This window comes from Martes martes (genome assembly GCF_963455335.1).
Source record: "Martes martes genome assembly, chromosome: 2".
Classification (NCBI taxonomy): domain Eukaryota; kingdom Metazoa; phylum Chordata; class Mammalia; order Carnivora; family Mustelidae; genus Martes; species Martes martes.
Genome location: NC_137889.1, coordinates 95256543 through 95277355, shown reverse-complemented (window position 1 = coordinate 95277355; position 20813 = coordinate 95256543). Strand labels below are relative to the sequence as shown.

The 20813-nt window shown below is 41.6% G+C and overlaps 1 protein-coding gene across 1 annotated transcript; it reads right to left on the bottom strand.

Moving 5' to 3' along the window:
- Positions 1-667: 667 nt before the first annotated feature.
- On the bottom strand, positions 668-1738 carry ATOH1 (atonal bHLH transcription factor 1; the record flags this gene model as incomplete). Its single annotated transcript, XM_080797644.1, has 1 exon — positions 668-1738. One exon carries the CDS (start codon positions 1736-1738, stop codon positions 668-670), a length of 1071 nt encoding a protein of 356 aa, XP_080653770.1.
- Between the last annotated feature and the right edge of the window lie 19075 nt (positions 1739-20813).

The following is a 20813-nucleotide window of genomic DNA, read 5'->3' as shown; positions in this document are numbered from 1 at the left end:
GGCAGTTGAGTTTGTCCTGAAGCCGCTGCAGTAGCGGCTGATAAAGTGCGTGCGTCAAGTTTCCTAAAAGACGCCAACATTATCGCTATCCGATATACATACTGGGTATGTTTATACAATATATAAACCTAAGAGTTCCCTGTTTTCTAACGTTCCATAGTCAAAAGTTATTCACTTTGGAGCCATTAACTTTGCGTTTCATGATACATTTTGAGAAAGTATTTCGGAATACTAATTCTCCCACACATGAGTGCGCGCAACACACAGGGATGAATGCCCAGGGCATAAAATAAATTAAAACACAAACCAGCGACAGAGAAGAAAATGCGACGTTTTAGCAGCGTATTGGCAGCAGGGAACTAGAAAAATGATGCCATATTTGGGTACATATAATTATACCTATCTACCTACAGGGGGAGAGGGTGGGAGGAAAGAACAGAACTTTAACAGCAAGTTTTCATTAATATGGACCATAGGAAGTTTGAAATAGCGGCGGCTTTTGCAGACCATCAAATATAGCTGCCATATGAAGCCAAGTCGTTGCTAAACAACAACAATCGCAGAGCAAAAATTAAAAGGGTGCGGGGATCTTTAACCATGGGGCTTTCAGCTCACTGGGCAAGGGCGATTTTGTTTCTGTCTCAGTTTTCAGGTTTCTGTCACCTTCCTAACTTGCCTCATCTGAGTCACTGTAATGGGAATGGGGGGAAAACTCCCCGTCGCTTCTGTGGGATCGGGGCGAAGTTTTGCTACTTTCTTCCTGCACCGGCTGCAGGATGCCCCCGGGCAGTGAAGGCGACAGGTTCTTTTGCGCCATCAGCGCCGTCAGGGCGCTGTCCTCGAAAGTCGAGAAGTGCAGAGCGTCCAGCTGCACCGAGTATCCTCCCGCGGAAGCCGGGGCGGAAAAGCGAGTCCGGCAACTTCCAGGCGGCGTCGGCCGCTGGCCCCCTCCGGAGGCTGGCTGGGCCCCCGCTGCGGTCGCGGTGCCCGCGCTGCCTTCGTAGGGGGCGGCGGCGCGAAGGGGGTGATGGTCGCTCTTGCAGGATGCTGGCGGCGGTGGCGGCTGCTCCCCGCCGCTGGGCGTTTGTAGCAGCTCGGACAAGGCGTTGATGTAGATCTGGGCCATCTGCAGGGTCTCGTATTTGGACAGCTTCTTGTCGTTGTTGAAGGACGGGATAACGTTGCGCAGCTGGTCGAAGGCGTGGTTCAGCCCGTGCATCCTGCGTCGCTCCCTGGCGTTGGCCGCCAGGCGCCTTTGCTTCTGCACCCCGTTCACCTGTTTGCTGGAAGGGGCGCGCTGGCGGCTGCAGCTCAGCTCGTCCACTACCACCCCGCCTTTCAGTTTGCACAGCTGTTCCCGCACTTTCACTGGCCCAGGACTCTTGCTGCTGCTACCGCTGCCGCCGCCGCCGCCGCTCCTCCTCACCAGCTCCCCCCGGCCGTCTGCCTCCTCCCGGGGCGCCGCAGCCTCAGAGGCACCCAACTCGGGGGAATGCAGCAAGTACTGGGCGGCGCGTGCCGTGCAGATGCCCTGCAAAGTAGGAGCCAGCCAGGCGCGTGGGTCGGTGCTGTCCAGGAGGGACAGCTCCGCCGGGTAGACGGGATGCTCTCTCGTCTGCAGGGTCGCAGGTGGCTGTGGCGGCGGCGGCTGCGGCAGGTGGTGAGGCTGGGGATGGCGATGGTGGTCCCCCAACTCCTTCACTTCAGCCCACTCCTCTGCGTGCAGCAGGCGGGACATTGCACTTCAGAGACTCGGAGGCGCGGGGACGGAGGAGGTACTGGCAAACCAGGTCAACTACAACAAAAACCCTTCCTGGGTCCCTACTGAAATGTCTTATTTTTTTTTCTCCTCGACCCTCCCCCACCCACACGGAGATCACACACCAGGTCGCGTGCAACGAAGCTTCTCCGGTTGCTGAAGGCGCTGCGCCCCTTTAAAAAGCGGCACGCGCCAGTGTGTCACCCCCCCCACCCCCCGCTCCTCTCCCAGCCCCCTCCTCGCGCCGGTCGCGTGTCTGCTCAGCCAATGGAGGGCGCCGGCAGGCGCGTGCGAGCAGCCAATCAAAGAGTTTTTACACCCGGAGAAAAGTTCCTGCCTACTCAAGACTCAGGGGCCTGCTCAATGTCCGCCCCCCTCCCTCCTTTCTTCTATCCCCTTTTAAGTTAGTCAAATTCATATGTTAATTGGGGCGTTGTAATTCGACTCCTGTGTTGTGTCACCGCGCCAGCGGCAGGGGTGCGTGAGCGGATGCGGAGCGCACTCTTGGCTGGAACCTGAGAGAGGCTGGGCGCGCCTGGCGCTGGGAGGGCACTCCCGCCGGGGGAGAAGCCCGTCTGCCCTTTGGGACCGCCAGACTAGGATCGCAGCTCCCACAGTTTGTGCCCAAACGTGTAAAGTATCTCATGTATATCATCCATGTATGTATATATAAGTCGTTCATAATACATGTTCATAGATATAATTGCATAGATATATAATTGCTAAGCGAGACCCACTACTTAAAGTCAAAGTCAGAATGGAAAACACACACACACACAAAAAACAACAAACCAACAAACACCCCATAACTCTCTCAGAATACACTTCTTAATTTTTATCTCTCTCTCCAGATCAACTTCAGGTAACCTAGTAAAGTTGTGGTACAATGATAGAATGCACTAAATTTCATATTCCCCAGTCCTCTCAGTGCCCTTTTCACAGCAACCCGGCCAAGTAGGACTGTAATCGCTGGAAACTCTGCTGAGTGGCTGTAGGGCAGGGATATTTTACAGTTTCAACACCCACAGTCGGACTCCTTACGAAATGCAGAGCCAGGGAAAAGTGCCCAAAGAAAAATGAAAGACGGCTGTGTCCTCTGCAATTCTGAACCTTTTCAAGGTACAGAATCCCAGAGTTACCTACCCTTCTGCTTCGGGAGCCCTGGGTTTAATACGGCGCGTGGCTTCTCCCGCAAACACCCAGAAAACCACAGCCTAACGCACTACACACCCCCCTCCGCTTAGTTCTGGGTGCTCTCCCCCAGCATCCCCTATTCCCAACCCCACAACCACCACCGCCAGCCACAGAGCCAAACCCCGGGAGGTCCCGGGCGGAGCTGGGACGCTGTAGCTCAGGTGAGCTCCTTGCTCCCGCCCCTTAGCCCAGACCTCTCGAATTCACAACAAAAAGCCAATCAGAAACGCCCTGGCCCGGGGACCGCCCCTGCTGGTGTCTCCCGACGCCGCACCTCGCGGCGCTTTCCTGCACGGTCCGCGGGGCGCAGGAGTGGGATGCAGCCGGCGGGTGCCAGTGCTGCTTTCTACTTTAGCGGTGGAAAGGAGTTTCTTCCTCTAGAAGAGATGGTGAAAAGAAAAGCCAGAAGAGAAAGCTCACTGGTTTTTCACGGCACAGAAATGACTGAAAGTTGTTCTTGCTAGTATTCACAGCGACTTGATCTAACGTGCGATTTAGAACTCCTTGGACAGAAGAATTTCTGGGACTGGACTGGATTAGTGTGCATATGTATATATATATATATACACATATATGTGTATATATACACATAATGCAGTGTATATATGCAATAATTTAATGTATATACAGTGTATATATACACTGTCTTATGTATATAGTATATAATATAATTTCTGGGACTGGACTGGATTAGTGTGCATGTGTGTGTGTATATATACATATATATGTATATATACACATAATGGAGTGTATATATGCAACAATTTAATGTATATACAGTGTATATACCCTGTATTATGTATATAATATATACATATGATATATTATGTATATACTATATTATGTATGTAATATATAATAAATTATGTATATAATATATAATAATATAATATATATACATAATATATGTATATATACACATAATGCAGTGTATATATGCAATAATACAATATATATACAGTGTATATATACACTGTATTATGTATATAATATACATATATATGTATAATACATATACACACTGTATTATATTAATTTATTTTTAAAAAGATTTTATTTATTTATTTGACAGAGAGAGCAATCACAAGCAGGCAGAGAGGCAGGCAGAGACAGAGGGGGGGGAAGCAGGCTCCCTGCTGAGCAGAGAGCCCGATGTGGGGCTCAATCCCAGGACCCTGAGATCATGACCTGACCTGAGCAGAAGGCAGAGGCTTAACCCACTGAGCCACCCAGGCGCCCCTGTATTATATTTAACTATGCCCATACATACTGTATTGTACCTACATTTTCTATACTATATACTACATACTATATTCTTGTATAGCTTCGTGGAGATTAGCTATGTCTATCTCCATCTCTGTAAAGGTACTGAGCGGTAGAATAGAGTGCTAATTCCGTTTTTCCTTCAACCTTGTTTGCTGGTATTTAGGGACAGTTCTTGGCCTTCAGACCTTAAGAGGCAGAATAATCAGAGCTGGATTCTTATGTAAATGTTTAGATTCTGCGGAAATAAGTATGTTCAATAAGACATGCAGAAACAAAAGCAAAAGCAGAAAAACCCAAACTGAATCTGAAAACAACTGCTGAGAATAAAGAAAATGTGTAGAGGGAAAGTCATCTAGCATCTTTTTTGGGAGAAAATTCTCCAGTTTTTTGGTGATTGGACTGAGTACTATGGGGATCAACCAATGATGCTTTTTCTATAAATTGTACTGCCATCTAAAATGTGGTACTTCAAAAAAAAAATAATAATTGCGAATAGCTGTGGGTGCCGAATTACAACTTTCGGGAAAATGACGAACCATCTTTTATACAGGTATGGCAATGTAAGTGACTTGAGCCTGGCAGGATCAGTTGTTTATATTGCATTTTATTCCTTACAGGTCCCAACTATATCAACTGAAAGTTACTCCTTCCACATAATGTCACTACCAAATATCTAGGATGGCCCAATTTTCCCTGGGCTTGCATCGTCCAAATGTTTTGCTTGTCTTTAGATTTGACTGCAGAACCACCAAATATTCATTTCCCTCTGCGTTTAAACAGTATTATGGGCTGTAGACAAGTACTTATCAGATACAGAGAATATTGATACTAATTTGCTAGCTTTGTACATAATGATTAGCCTTAGTGCTTCTTGAAGCAAGCCTCAATGTTTGAGTAAATTGGAGTGGCCCAACAATGTGAGAGACTGTAAGATTTTTTTAATACGTTATAGTGAAATACATTCTTTTGTGTTTGGAGTAAACAGGAAGCTATTTTCTTTGCTTTGCCTTGCCTTCCTTTCTCTTCCATTAGGTGGGGCTGAGGAAGCTAGGCATCTGAGCTGGGAAGCGGAACACAGGGCCCAGGGCTGGGGGTGGGTGTGGGGGTTGGGGTTGGAGCCTGAGTAGTGTGAGCAGGGTGCCCCTACAGAGGGTTTGTCATGTACGATGTCAATCATCAAGTAAGGCAAGTGTATGTAGGGGCTGGATGGTGGTGCTTGTGTGTGCATGGACAGCCGGATTAGTGACATAAGGAAGGATTAATGAAAAAAGTAAATATTTGGGAACAATCAGAATAAGTTTTCTCATTGTCATAGAAAGGAGTTACAAATATTGAAATGGAGAAAACTGTGGTGTTGGATTCAAATTGGAAATTTTGATATAAATTTGTTGTCTTTAATATATGTAAATAGATGACAGAAATCAACAGATAGGAATCTGAGGTGTGTGTTTACATACTTATTCTCTAGTTCTTTTTGTTCTCAGGGCCTTGGATCAGCAATGAGCATATCTAGTTCTCAGATTTTAGTTTTTAAATAAAATTGTCCACTAAAAAGAACCAGTGTTCTTGGGGAAATGGGCTGATTCCAGGAATGGGCAGAAAAGATACAAGATGAACATAGAACATCTTGTCAGAAATAAGGAAGTGCTCAAAGTGTAATGGGGACATGTCAAAAGACTGCAGAAGCCTGCCTAAAGAGGCCTCTACTGATAAAATATAGGACAATTTGAGTATCAAAATATGTAATGATAGTAACAGATTAGCTACCACTGAGAAATAAAGGAATCTATGAGTCCTTACTAATAGAATAAATGAATGCATTGAAGGTTTGATGAATACCTAGTCACAAGATATGTGTTGATTACAAATGAAAAAAGATAGACTCTACTGCCATGGAGAACTATGGCAGACACCAACTTAATTAAGTGGTCAAAGTTAAGACCACCAGCAATGGGATAAATCAAATTTATGTGCTATTTGTTATGATGCAGAAAACTCAACATTACTTCCCTGATATTCCTGCCAAAAACACATATCCTGAATCCAATCAAAAGACAACATGATGGGACACCTGTGTGGCTCAGTCGATTGAGCTTCGGACTCTTGATTTCGGCTCAGGTCATGATCCTGGGGTCCTGGGATTGAGCTTCAAGATGGTGCCACACTCAGTGTGAAGTGTATTGAGGATACTTCTCCCTCTCCCTCTGCCCCCCTCCCCACCCCCAAATAAATAAATCTTTAAGAGAGAGAGAGAGAGAGAGAATATTAAACCAACCCAAACTGAAAGAACTTCTAGAAAATAACCTGCCTATAAATTTTAAAAGTATCAAGATCATGAAAGGCAAAATGCCCTGGGATCTATTCCAGACTAGAGGAAGATAAAGAGACATGATAATAAATCTGATGCCTGATACTGTGTTGTCTCGTTTTCTAATGAAGAGCATTGTTGGGAAAATTGAGAAAATTTGAATGGTGTGTGAGAAATAGATGGTAGCAAAGTTAATTTCCTGATTTTTGATGGTTTTGTCATGGTTATGTAAAAGAAGAGAAGGTTTTCCTTTTTAGGGAGTACTCACTAAAATATTTGGGGATAATGGAGTAGCTTACTCTCCAATAGTTTAGTAAAAAGCTTTTTTTGTACTGTGCTTGCAACTTTCTTGTAAGTTTGAGATTGTCTCTAAAGAAAAGTAAAAAAAAAAAAAAAGAAAAAAAAAACCCTCAAACTAGTAGGCGTATTTACTTTGTTCTTGTCTGGAGTTACTAATTCATCTCAATCCAAGCATTATATCGCAGTGCATTGAGGCCTATAGTTAAACTGCTGATGTTTTAAGTTAAACTGTGCTCTGCCTACCCACAGCCCAGTATGTATCTAATGGACTTGAAAATTCTTAGGTTTTAATGACCATTCCAATCACAAGAACTCAAAGACTATTTTTCAAGAGGAGCCAAAAATTGAGTATTAACTTGAAATGCATTCTCTTACAGGTTATTTAAAATAAAAATTCCCTGGTCATGATGAATTCTCCTAGGCAGTGTTCGGATCAGGTTACAAACATTAAAAAAAAAAAAAAAGAAACAAACAAACAAACAAATACCCCCACCCAAATGGATTGTTTTCATAATTGGTTGTAGGCTTACCTTAATAATAATTGGCAATTTTGAGAAAGAATTACACATTTATCCAATCATTTTGTTATGAATAGTGTTTCAGAATAATCAAAGAGTCTTACTTTAGTTTATCAGGAAAATTTCTTTTCGGAATATTTCTATCTGATTAAGTAGAAAAATAGAAAATTTTAAAAAATCAATTATTTGAAACCCCTAATAAAAATTTCTATTTAGGCAATCATTTACAATGCAGGAGCAATTAGATCAAAGTCTGTTGGAATTTTACAACAGAGGAGTCCATTTGTCAATATGAACCCTAGTCATCAATCTTAGTAACATCGTTTAGGGTAGAAGATGCTATTATGTGCTTCCCGGTTTCTTCATGAATTACTAAGTACACAGACCCCTATGAAGTATTGTTTATAAAAGAAAAAAAATCTGAATTTAAGTAAGGCTTCAATACAACCTCCTATTTACAGGAAATGGGGGGACACTATATCAAGTTAAATGATATCACAAGAATGCAAAGAGCCAAACCCTCATCATTTAACATTCTATAGAACAAATGTTCAATTTCAACAAGTGCGTGACATGAAGAAGGAAGGAGGGAGGTGAAGAAGGATTGCTCTTCATTAAGATAGTCTTACGAGGGCGCCTGGGTGGCTCAGTGGGTTAAGCATCTGCCTTCGGCTCAGGTCATGATCTCGGGGTCCTGGGTTGGAGTCCTGGATCGGGCTCTCTGCTCAGCGGGGAGCCTGCTTCCTCCTCTCTCTCTGCCTGCCTTTCTGCCTACTCGTGATCTCTGTCTGTCAAATAAATAAATAAAATCTTTTAAAAAAAGTTAAAAAAAAAAAGAAGATAGTCTTACGATATAGTACCAAAAGCAACGTGTGGATCTCGTTTGGATTCAGATTCAACATTAAAAGGACTTTTTTTTAAAAAGACAATTGATGAGATGTGAATTTGAATTCAGTATTATGTGATACCAATGAGTTATTGTTGCTTTTTCCCAGTTACAACAAAGGCAGTGTCATTTTCTAAGAAGCTGTCTATGCCTTCAGAGCCACACACAGATGTTCGTAGGAGTGAAATAGCATGAGGCCTATGATTTCCTTTAAAGTATTTCATCATCATATCAACAATATGAAAAAGGAATAATGAAGTGAACATAGAAAAATCTTAACAATTGCTGGCTTCGGGTGATGTAAAGATTCATTAGAATAGCAGCTCTATTTGCACCGGAAATGTTTACGATAAAGACTTTGTAAAAATTCCAGTGGCTTCTCACTATTTATTACATAACAGCCACATGGCTTAGTTCAGCTTTAAAATCCCTATTATCTGGTCCTAACCTATGTTTCTAGACTGAGAGTTCCTTCTTCCTTTTGCACAGTGTTTCTTGAACTATATTTTAAAGATTATCTGCCTGCATGAGAATCACTTGGGGTATTTATTAAAATACTAAATCACCTTTGTCAAGGGGGCCCAGAACTTGTAAATAGATAAGCACTTTTAGGGATTCTTAGACATGTCCTATCTTGAGAACTATTTTTCTAGAAGTTTTCCTATGTTGTATTCGGCTACTTTATATTTCTGAGAACATGTATTGTAATTTCTGTCATCACAAATGCAATAATCCCCAGACACCCATTATTCAGTCCTACTTACTAAAGTATAACCCAAGATTCAAAGTCTAGATCAAATGCCACCTCCTCCAGGAATTCTTCCTTGTTGTCTCTAGGTCCACCATTTGTCCTTCAGCAAGGAGGTGAAAGCTCGTGTCTTTGGGTCACTTCACTAGTAGCTTGTTGGAGAAGTTCAAAATTGCCTCGTTATATAATGTGCCTAAATTTACCTAAGGGTCATTGACCACCAAGAACGGTCAACTTCTTCACAATTGTACAATATCTGTATTTGTTATCTATTGCTGCGTAATAAATTCCCCCAAACTTAATGATTTAACAACAAACATTTATTATACCACGGTCAGTGGGTAAGAGATTCTGATGCTGCTTAGCTAAGAGGTTCTGCCTCAAGGTCTTTCATGAGGTTTAGTCAAGATACCAGCTCAAGCTGTAATCTGAAGGCTTGAGGGACTGGAGGGAGGATCCACATGACTCATTGACACAACTGGAAAGTTAGCACTGGCTGTTGGCAGGTAGCCTGTTTCTCACCATGTGGATTTCTCCATAGGTCTGTTTGAGTGTCCTCTGACACTCCAGCAACTGGCGTATGCTAGAGGATGTGACTGAAGGGAGAGAGATACAAGCTGCACTATATTTTGCATCTACATCCCAAAAGCATACTGTGTCATTTCTGCTATATTCTAGTTATTAGAGGTGAGTTGCCAAGTCAAGACCACACTTAATGAGAGAGCAATTAAGTCCCGAATGGAAGGGAAAAGAATGAAAGAATCTGTGAATGTCTGTTAAAACCACCAATACCTTTGTTTCATGTTAATTTCTTTGTTTCCTTCTGCAAAATTTGATTCTTCTTTATTGAACTAAGAGTACTGAGGTATTTTGGTAAAGGGAGAAAAATCCTGCAGACTGCTCTAGAAGTTGCATGTGAAGGTTAGAGTCACTGAACAAACTGAGCAAATTACAAGTGAAGAGAAATTATATACTTTCTGCTACTGCAGCAATTTCAAATGGCATGTGTTTAAAGATTGTGTTTGTGACCATTTATAATGTGACAATGTTGACCATTGTCAACCCTTTAGACTTTCCACAGAAACCGTATTATGATAGGTAATTTGCTTTTTCTTACATTTTTATGAGATCTCTTTTTATTTCAGTCATATTTGTGAGTTTGTTCTTCATTGATATGACTATATCCTGAGCATTGTTTTATAATGATTATTGAGATGGTTAGGGACAGTTGTATGCTGGTAAGTGTGTAACAACTGAAAAAAATGGAAGCATGTATTGTATACCTATATAAGTTTGTTGTAAAATTTATTGATATAAAGAATGTGTAACACAGTTTATAAATAATAATAAAATGTTCAATATTCTTTATTGCAAATACTCTATAGCTGCTGATGCTCTCATAGAATGCTTTCATTGATTTTTGCCTTTTTTTGTATCCATAACTAACCAATGTTTGGATTTGATGAAAAAATAGAGGACCCACTTGAGTGTTGATTGATGTTTTTCAATTACTGTTAACGAATAAGATGAAAGTGAAACAACAATGAGGATGTGTGTTGGAAACACTTGAGAGTTAATGATCTGAACAACTTCTTTGTTGAACATAATAATATTTTCCCAATATTGTAAGAATATGTGCCCATTTTTTTTGGTATAATTCATAATGTAATGGCTACAAACACTGACCAAACTTTAAGTTTAATCTTCATTAGTAACATTTCACTATCACTTTCTTAAGTCTAGACAATCCATAAAACAATGAAGCAAGCCTTGATTTGGGCATTTCTAGATTTCTGTAGACATAAATACTCCAACTGCTAGGTCAAACGGACATTTTCCTTAGCCATAGCTTAATTGACTTCCTCTTCAACCTTCAACACAATCAAAAATATCTTTTCCAAAACTTTCTTTTCTCTTGACTTGGGGACGGCATGTTCTTCTCCTTTGTTTCTCCCCACTTCTCAGATTGTTCTTTCTTAACTTCTTCTGAAGAGGTTTTCTTCCCTGATTGGCTTGGTCCTATGCCCTCATTTCCCCTTACTCTCTGTATGCCATCTACATGCCAATGAATAATGTCTTCCCTAAAGTCAGGCTCTTTTCCAGTGATTTTTACTGCTCTTAAGGTAAGCACAAACATCAATAACCATTACTAATTTGGGGGATAGGAGAATGTTTCCTAAGGAAGTAAGGCCTGAAAGTCGAATAGGAGCCCGCTAAGGAAGGGGAGAGGACACACAGCTATTGTAACAGCAACAGCAAAAAGGATGTTTGAGCAGAATCCGCAAAGTCCCACTCTCTCTGGTCCCTCCCTATCACTTCTGCTTCACGTATCCCGGTCCTCTGTGGTGCTCTAGCCACATAGGTTTTTTCTTTGCTCTTAAGCGTCAGACATTTTCCCACGTCCGCCTTCACACGCGTTGTCTGCTATGCTCTTCCTTTCCTGGTGCCTCTTTGTCTGCCTACTTCCCATTCCGCTTTCAGCTCCTACTTTCTCAGGGAAGCATTTCCTGACCTCCCAGAATCCCCCATTTTACACTTTTATGGTGCATTATATCTGTTCACTTTGAAAATATTGAAAATCATTATTGGGGGCACCTGGGTGGCTCAGTTAGTTGGGTGTCTGCCTTTGGCTCAGGTCATGATCCCGGGGTCCTGGGATCAAGTTCTGAGTAGGGCTCCCTGCTCAGTGGGCAGTCTGCTTCTCCCTCTGCCTCTGCCCCTCCCCACCCACCTCCCCGGCTCATGCTCGCTCTCTCATGAATAAATAATCTTAAAAAAATTCATTATCAGATGATTATTTGTGTGATTGTTTATTTTATGTTTATCTCTCCTCTGTCACCCTCCACTCCTGTTGGTGGGGCTATTCTGCCCAAGGGCCCATTGTGCAAGCATTGGGGCAGCTGAGGAGGGAAGCTGGCTGATTTCCAGTGGATGAGTCATTCTTATCACCTGGTTTTTCAGTGCTTCCTCTGTGGTAGATGGCCTGTGATGGGCTTTGGGATGGAAATAAAGATCTAGACACTTTGTGCTCACTCCAACCGGTCCTCCTACGTGATTCTTTCTCACGTCTCTGCTCACGTCTGTCTTCCTCATGTCTTCCCCTTGTCTCTGCTCTTCCAATCTTACTCCCTACAGGCCCCTGATTAGCCAGACACTGCCCAGGAATCAATGTGTATTTGTGCTCTGCACCATTTCTTTCTTCATAGAAAGCTAGTGGTCGAGTGAGCCACACAAGATTTCCCCCCAACACTATCTTTCAGAGCCTTCTCTAAGATCGGCTATAGTGCAACAGTGGCCCATTGTCAGCTTGCAAACATATCAAGTCACCTCATCCATGAATCAGGCCTCAGTTTTTCCTTCTCTGTTAGCTGAGTAGCTCCAGTTGTAGAGTCACTTACCATCCTTGGCTGAGAATCTGGTCTCTACTAAAGTCCAGTAACATGCCAGGACTGGCTTCTATGGCAAATAGTTTTCTGCTACAGAGGGCAGAGCCTTGCATCAAGACTTAGGGGGTCTGTGCTGGGACTCTTCTAATTGGGCTTGCAAAAGATTCTAAGTGGCAATCTTGCGTTCCACAAATACCTCTAGCACCGTGGGGTCTGCTGAATCATATGATCTAAGGGACAAGGATGCTTATTCCACAGCTTAAATCTGCTACAAAGCCCCACTCAAAACTTGCTGCTGTGTGAGTCAGCTGGTAAGTCAGAGCTATGTTCCTAAAAATGGCATGTGCTTTCTCCAAAATCCAAAGAGGACTATCCGGCATTATGATTTTCCTAGTGGTAAAGGTGCAAGGATATAATTCTAAAATCATCACTAGTTTAGCAGGATCTTAGATATTTGTAGGGTTTATCTCCCACCTCCTGGGCCACATATGCCTCACAGGGCATTTTTTTAAAGCTACTTTCTGCTTTCCAGGTCCAACTAAATGATGTCATCAGTAAAAGGATCACTATGATGTTCTGCAAAGGGTCCAAATAATCAGGTTCCTTTATTACTAGAATGTTAACACCATCCTTGGTTAAGATTGTGAATGCAGATCAATAGCTACATAAAAAGTGCAGCAGTAGACTAGCCACTGAGATCGGAACTCCCACCTGGTTAGGACAGCAGTCCGGTTAGGACCGCAGTCATCTACTCTCATCTGTGTCAGACTGATAGATAGAGACGACTCCTCCGGCAGCTTTTAGCATGATACTAAATCTCTATAGTTCATTCAGAATGTGGGATTTTTCTGATTTCCTGTCTTGGAGTGGGTGCATTTTCAGAGACTTTCACTTGGCTTCTTCTGGCACTATGGCTTTGAGGTTTAGAGGGCAAATGTGAGCTTTCTGACACCTGCTAATCATATTCATCTAACCTATGCACTTAGGGACTGGAGAAGTGAGTGCAGTATTTGCACCTACTGGGCTCCTGTCGGATGAAGTATGACAGAATTCTATTTATCATCTGGATGTCATATGCTGTCACTGTAACTAACATCTATGATAGGGTTTTGGTTCTCCTGGTCTCAGTATCAGCTCACAACCTGTATCCAATAGAACATTTATTTTTTATTTTTATTTAATTTTTTTTTAATGCGACGAGAGAGAGATCACAAGTAGGCAGAGAGGCAGGCAGAGAGAGAGAGGGGGAAGCAGGCTCCCTGCCGAGCAGAGAGCCCGAAGTGGGGCTTGATCCCAGGACCCTGAGATCATGATCTGAGCCGAAGGCAGAGACTTAACCCACTGAGCCACCCAGGTGCCCCCCAATAGAATCTTTAATATTCTGTGTGTTTTCCTTTCCCAGGTATAACTAGTTTGGGTCCATTTGCAAAAGAATTGGAGGCGTGCAGGGGCATTTAGGATCCCTTTCCATTGATTGGCCCAAACTTGCTCAAGTGTAGAATCCAGTAAAAGATTAGTGAAATGTTGTTTAGAGACCCAATATCAATGATTGACCTACCTACTTTTGATCTTCTCTATTTATGTAGATCAAACAATACCCTTGTTGGCTACCTGTATGCATTTCCTATTATTGCCATTATAACAAATGTTTTGGTCAAGGTAGCCATGGAAACAGAATCGAAAGGAGATTCTACATATACTTTTACGTATTTTAAGGAATTGGTTCATGGGAGTGTGGGGGCTGACAAGTCTGAACTCTGAAAGCAGGCTAGCAGCCTGGTAACTCAGGCAGGAATTAACGCTGTCGGCTTTGGGCAGAGTTGCTTCTTCTATGGGAAGCCTCAATCTCTAGTCTTCAGGCCTCCAACTATTTGATTGAGGCCTACCTATATTATTGAGGGTAATCTCTTTTACTTACAGTATTGTAAGCTGTATTAACCACATCTACAAAATACCTTCACAGCAACACCTAGGTTAGTGTTTGATTGAGTAACTGGGTGCCATAGCCTAGCTGAGTTCATACATAACATTAATCATCACAACGGATTTCTACAAACTCAATGACTTTAAACCACACAAGTATATACCTTAGAGTTGTAGGGTTAAAGGTTTGGAATCCATTTCACTGGGCCCAAATCAAGGGGTCAGTAAGGCCATGTTCTTTCTTAAACCCCCAAGGAAGAATGCGTTTCCTTGCCTTTTCCAGCTTCTAGAGGCTGCTATCTTGGCTCAGGGCCTTCCCCTCCATCTTTGAAGCCAGCAGCATAGCATCTTTAAATCTCTCTGTTGTCACATACCGATCTCTGACTGTGCCTCCTGCCTCCTTTACCTTACGGGGACTCTTGTGATTATACTGGGCACACCAAGATCATCCAGGATCATCGCCCCATCTCAAGATCCTTCACCACATTGCAAGTCTCTTTTGCCATGTAAGGGAACCTATTCACAAGTTCCAGGGGATTAAGGTGTGGACATCATTGTGGATGGGTTATTTAGGTTACCACATTACCCATTTATTGTGCCCTTGGAAGTACTGTGATCTATTGGCTGTTGCCACAGATTCCTGTCAGGATCCCTAATTTCCATTCTGGCTGTGCTTTCTGACATAGTAATTCCAGAATCCCATCATTCCATTCACACCGATGAGCTCATAACCTGGTAGTTTTCCCGACTATACACCTGACTTAAAAAGGATAGAGTCACTGAATTTTCTCAGCCACGCGAGTGTCCTCACATTAGCACTTTCGTTTTTGATTTAGTGAAGAGCATCTTTTGGGCTCTTCTGGGAAACATAACCAATGGCTTCTCTAGTCTTAAGCATAAAATCCATTCAAGCATATACTCTTCTAAAACTGACAAAACTGTTTTCTGGCATTTTCACTGCATTTACTATGGGTCAGTGCTTCTCTCAAGTTTAAGAAACCCATCCCAGCATAATATCTGAATTTGTAGAGTATTAAATCTTGAGTTATGGAAGTTCCCCTATGTACTGCAGTACTTTTGGCGACTAGTTTCTTTGCATCCAAAAAGAACAGTACTTCCCCAAATGGCCCATGCTGAAACTAGGCCCTAGCTTTATGCCTATAAACTATGAGAAAGGTGGGCCAAATCTTGGAGGAAGACCAGTATTATCTTGTGAGGCATTGTAGCATAGTACTATGTAGGAAGCCTTCTGTGCGATTCTGCTATGCTTACAATCAGACCTGGTTTTCAGCCTGGACTGCCCTCTGGCTGCAGTTAAGGTGGGTGTCGTAGACGTTTCCTGGATTTTATGTTGTGTCCTGAGTTGGTGGTTGGCTGACTTGAGCCCACCAGTTTCTTTCAGGGGTACATCTACAGTGCTGCACAATGCCCTACTGTATCTGCAGTTTTTCATGACAACCATTGCTGTCATATCTCTCAAATGGTAGAGATATAACATAAACCTAATATATCCCCTTCCTCTCACATGCCATCCTAATTCATGATGGAAGAGACTCTTAGTAATAATGACCCTGCATCATGGTAGGAGTTATCACAACCCACTTATCTTCGTTACTGTCCGGCCAGTGGGGGATCCAATCCCAGAAATCCATCTCAGGTTACACTTCCTAGACCATTTCCACAAGACTGATTTTAATTCAGATTCTCCCAGAAGTAAATTTTTAGACAAGGATTCAGGATGTGGTGGAATGAATATTTGCTTTTCAATTATTTGTTAAATTGTACCTAACTACAGGTGTACATTTCATTTATTTGATAGTGTACATGTTATATTTCTCAATTATTTTTAGAATCTGTCCTTGTCCCACATGAAAAAAAATTCCAGATAAATTAACAGTTAAATATAAAAACATGAAACTATAGACAATGTGAAACACAAAAGTGTCTTCCTGACATCAGGCTAAGTAAGGGCTTTCTATGTATAAGATCACTAAAGATGTAATAATTCAACAATTAATTTAAAATTAATAATACTTTTTAATAATGAAAGTTTTACAAACTTTAGTACATAAAAATTAAAAGAATCCTTTCCATGTACAAAAATCAAAGAAGTTAAAAGTAAATGACAAACTGGAAAAAATATTTGCAACAAATTTTACACACGATAAGTTAACAGACATAATATAAAGAGGAACTATTAAAATTGATAAGAAAATGACTAGTTCCTGAAAGAAAAACAGCCAAAAGATAAGAGTAGGTAGTTCATGAAGGAGCAATAGAAATGGTCCATAAAGATGAAAAACATATTCAACCAGGAAATGCAAATTAAAACAATAAGAAAATTCCAGTTAATTATTTCAGATTAAACACACAGATGTCCTCCTCAAACATAATTAATATGACAAATTTTTAAAAAAAGGACACAAAAGGCATAAACCCACAGAACAAAGAGAATGGCTGAGAGACCATAACAAATGAAAGACGGTGACAAATTTTTACAAAATGGAGGCAGATGGACAAGTGAGCACTGGTTTAGCAGAACTGAGAAAGCCTGTACCTTAGTCTTCAGGGGGAGCCAAGATCCCCACCCAGGGGAATCTCTGAAGGCAGGGGCGAGGGAAGGGTCCACGGAGGAGAGATTGCAACCTAACTTTGCTATTGGTGTGCATGTGGTTGGCCATGGCGCTGGCTTTCCAAAGCTCCTTTATTTCCTCTTTACATTCTAAGTTGAACCCTTGCCCCTTGTTGAGCAGTAAATACTAATGATCCCTTCACTTACTGTCATAAAAGCTTCCAAAATATTTTCATCTGTACTATGGTGAATAGGGACAGTTTTTGGATCAATTTAAAAGCTGGAATTCCTTCTTGCAAACAGGAGGGGATGCAGTGAGGATACTCTTGGCACCGCTGGAACATAGAGCTCAGAATGCCTCCTGACGCGGAAGTTTTGGAGTAATGGGTTCTGATAATTCAGTTTAGGATAACGTAATAACAGTTCTCTAGGATTTTTTGTGGAGAGATCAAAAAACCTTCCTGAATTTATTCAGTGTGTCTATATTGAATACTCTCTCCATGTGCAACACAAAACAAAATTTCAAGGTATGGCTCTCAGAAAAACCTGCAACACTTTTGAATTCTGTTAGGCTGCAGACTGAGTTCCTTCGTGTGACCTTGAAAACTGTCTCCTTTGATAAACACCCACATTTATAACTCAACCCCTACCCCTCTTACCTTCGTTTCCAGGGCTCCAGTCCCGTGGACCTACTGCTGGTTCTCCCAGTCATTGGCATTTCAGTTCTCAGATGAGCTTTCTCTCACTGAAGGACCACTCACTGCTGCCCCTCAGTCTGAAATGCTCTCTACTCCCTACCTCTCCTTTTCTCCTCCCCAAACGTCTACTCATTATTCTTACTTTAGCTTGAGATTTTTATTTCTTTCAGTAAGCCTTCCAAACTAGGTTAGGGTTCCTTGTGATACACTCTTAAGGTATCTTGTTCCTTTCCTTAGGGAATTAATCTCAGTTGACAATTACACATTCGTTGGTATGATTATTTATTTAATATCATTCTCTGACCCCAGAGTGTGGACTCCATGATTTTGCTCACCGTGTTAGATACATTGCTTAACACAGCGTCTGGAACATGAATGGTCCTCAATCAACATACATGAGAAGAAGTTAAAGCAGTTTAACTTTGTTTTATTAGTTCCTTCAAAGAGTGGTTTAGTTACTGCCACATTTTGTGTCTGTAAAAATGTAATACTCTCTGTGTAGATTTTTAGTTCACAGAAATTTAGTTTTGTTTGTGGGTGAGTGGAAGAGAGGAAATTTGGGATTGTATTTACACTAGGGGCTGCTGTAATAGAAGTTATTATTTTTTCCTGATGTACTTTATACCTATTCAGTTTAAAGTAGATTTTATTAAGTAAAGAATTGATGCTTATTTGGCTGGGTCATTCTAGAATACTGCGGGCAATTATCAGTGTCTGTGTCATATAGTAACAAGTCCTCTGTTAACTGTGAAAGTTCTTAATAAATTCTGGACTTTATAAATACCATGAAAAGACTCAATATAGAAGAATTGAACTCACACAAAAGATAAGAACCATTCGTAATTTACTAGGCAATCAGGTTAAGCATAACTGTATACACAGCATTTTGGAAAGGACACAACCATGCTCCTCTGTTAGCAACTTCCAGTGTCTCCTGTTAGGGAGTTTGTGGATCTCTTTCTCCTGGTACAATTCAGATTATCTTCTTTATTCTTAACCCAAGGACTGTAATCCACTGATTTCCTTTATTTCCATACTTACTCATGATTTACCAGGTTCAGTAAGAACATTCACTTAAACAAAATCAGTTCCTTGTTGCCAAAAGTACAGAGCTCTTCATCTACATGGAAGTGTGCTGGGTTTGGTCTTTAATTACAGAATCTGCCCCACTCTCCCCACTGTTGTTGTCTACTGGCTTGGTTCCACGTACTGCTGCAACTTCTAATGTGATTTCTATGAAAAACCTGGCACTCTTGCCAGGAATGGGGAGTGGCTGGTCTCTGCATCCAGCTACCTCCTTCTGCAAAATGCTGTCTGCATGATTCTTTTCTACCCTGTCTGTCTGTCTTTCTCTCGGCAGTTTCTGTGTCCTGATGAGGCAGTGGGAGAGTTGATCACCTGTGACTTTTGAGAGAGAGGTACAATTTGCAGATTAAGGTTAAGCTATGTGTTGCTATCAGACATCCCCTTGCCTACCCTTGCCTGGTGTTTCACTGTAATTGTTTCCAGTTCACTTACATGTAATCTATGTTAGAACATTCTTTCCCTTTTGCAAAGCCTTGGCCATGCAAGGGCAGGCAAACTGTTAATTAAAAGAATTCATTTTTATCACCAATTTTTAATCAACAAAGAAGGAATTGGAATTCCACCAGGGAAATTATTTATTGAGTTATTATTTATTTTTTAATTGATAAAATCAATTATCAAAGATTTATGAAAAAAATAAAAATCTCTGAAAAAGAAAACTGTATCAACCAAGACAGCAAAAGGTATGTCTGTTGGTAAGGAAAGCATTCTCTTTTGGGCTGGTTCTGTAAGTGGCATCAGCGACACTGAGGGTTTTGCTTCTGAAAAACTAGGCTATAATATTGGGTCTCACAGGAAAAGCTGCTGTAAGACAGACAACATGTGGCCGAGGTGCCTCCTTCTCCTGCCCGGCTGTATTCGTCCCGATACTTACTCCAACATCTTAATCTGCTTCCCAATTTGGATCTGTCTATTCTTCTTTCTCAACTACCATGACCTGGAGATCATCTTATTTCATATGCTTGGTCTGTCATTTCAGCAACAGCTTTTCTTCTTTGCTTGGGCCTCTCGTTGCTGGGTCCTTTGGCTCAGTGCCTCTGACCTTGGGTGGCTGGTGCTCTGAGTCTCTCTGGCTCCCTTCCCACAACAAGTAGTGACTGTAAACTCTAAGACACTGTTTTAATTTTTTTTTTAATTAAAATATTGAAAATGAAAATTTAATATTATAGCCTCAAGAAAAGATTGGGGAACTTCTCAGCTCACTGAGTTGGTATATTAGATCAGCTGTTCTGACATACAGCAAAGAGATATTGTGAATTATTTTTCATTACATCTAAAAACATTTCGAAAACTGACATAAACATTGAATCAACATTTCTGTTTTTCTTTTGTTTCCTCTTTCCTTGCTCCAGAAAACTGAAGAATGGGTTATGACTGAAATTTTATATTTTAGGATTATGAGCTTACTCCAGAGTTTGTGGGATGCCAATCCTGTCTGATCTTTGGGTACATAATCATGATTCTCTTCACTCAGGAGATCTATTACAGAAACTTCATGCTATTCCTGGAGGTACATCCTAATAAGTTCTTAGTGTTGGAGAAAGTGGTGTATTTGAAGTAGAAGGCAAAAATCAATTTTTTTCCTTAAAGGATTTCTGGGTAACAATGGCTCCATAGGTACTCTATTTAAACTTCAACCCAGGACTGAAATACAGTCAGCATTCCAACCTGGTTTAGCCTGTTCCAGTGAGACTGAACTCAAATTAGATTAGCCTGTCCAGAATCCATTTTGACTTACCAGAAATAGGAGGTCAGGTTAGGGCTTGGCTATGGGGTTCGCATAGGAAACTGTGTGGGATTCCTCACTAGGATGTGTGTGTGTGTGTGTGTGTGTGTGTGTGAGGAACATATAAGACTTGCAAGCCCCTGAGTACCCCTCAGCACATGTCTGTTAGATGGGGAACAGACAAGTCAAAATCAGAAAGCCAAGAGCCAGGTTGGCTTGAGGGAAAAACTGTGCTTAGAGAAGAAATATGTCACCAAATCTTTGCTTTAAATGAATGTCTAGGACTTTCTCTTGCCAGCCCAACTAGAGTAGGTCAGGTAGTAAGGATGGCTTGTATTTTGTTTAATTGAGTCAGTGTCTCCTTTCACCAAGTCTTCTTGCTCTATCTTGGGAGGTATGTTCCCCACTGGAGTGGCTGGTGATTCCTTTGGCAGCTAGAGCCC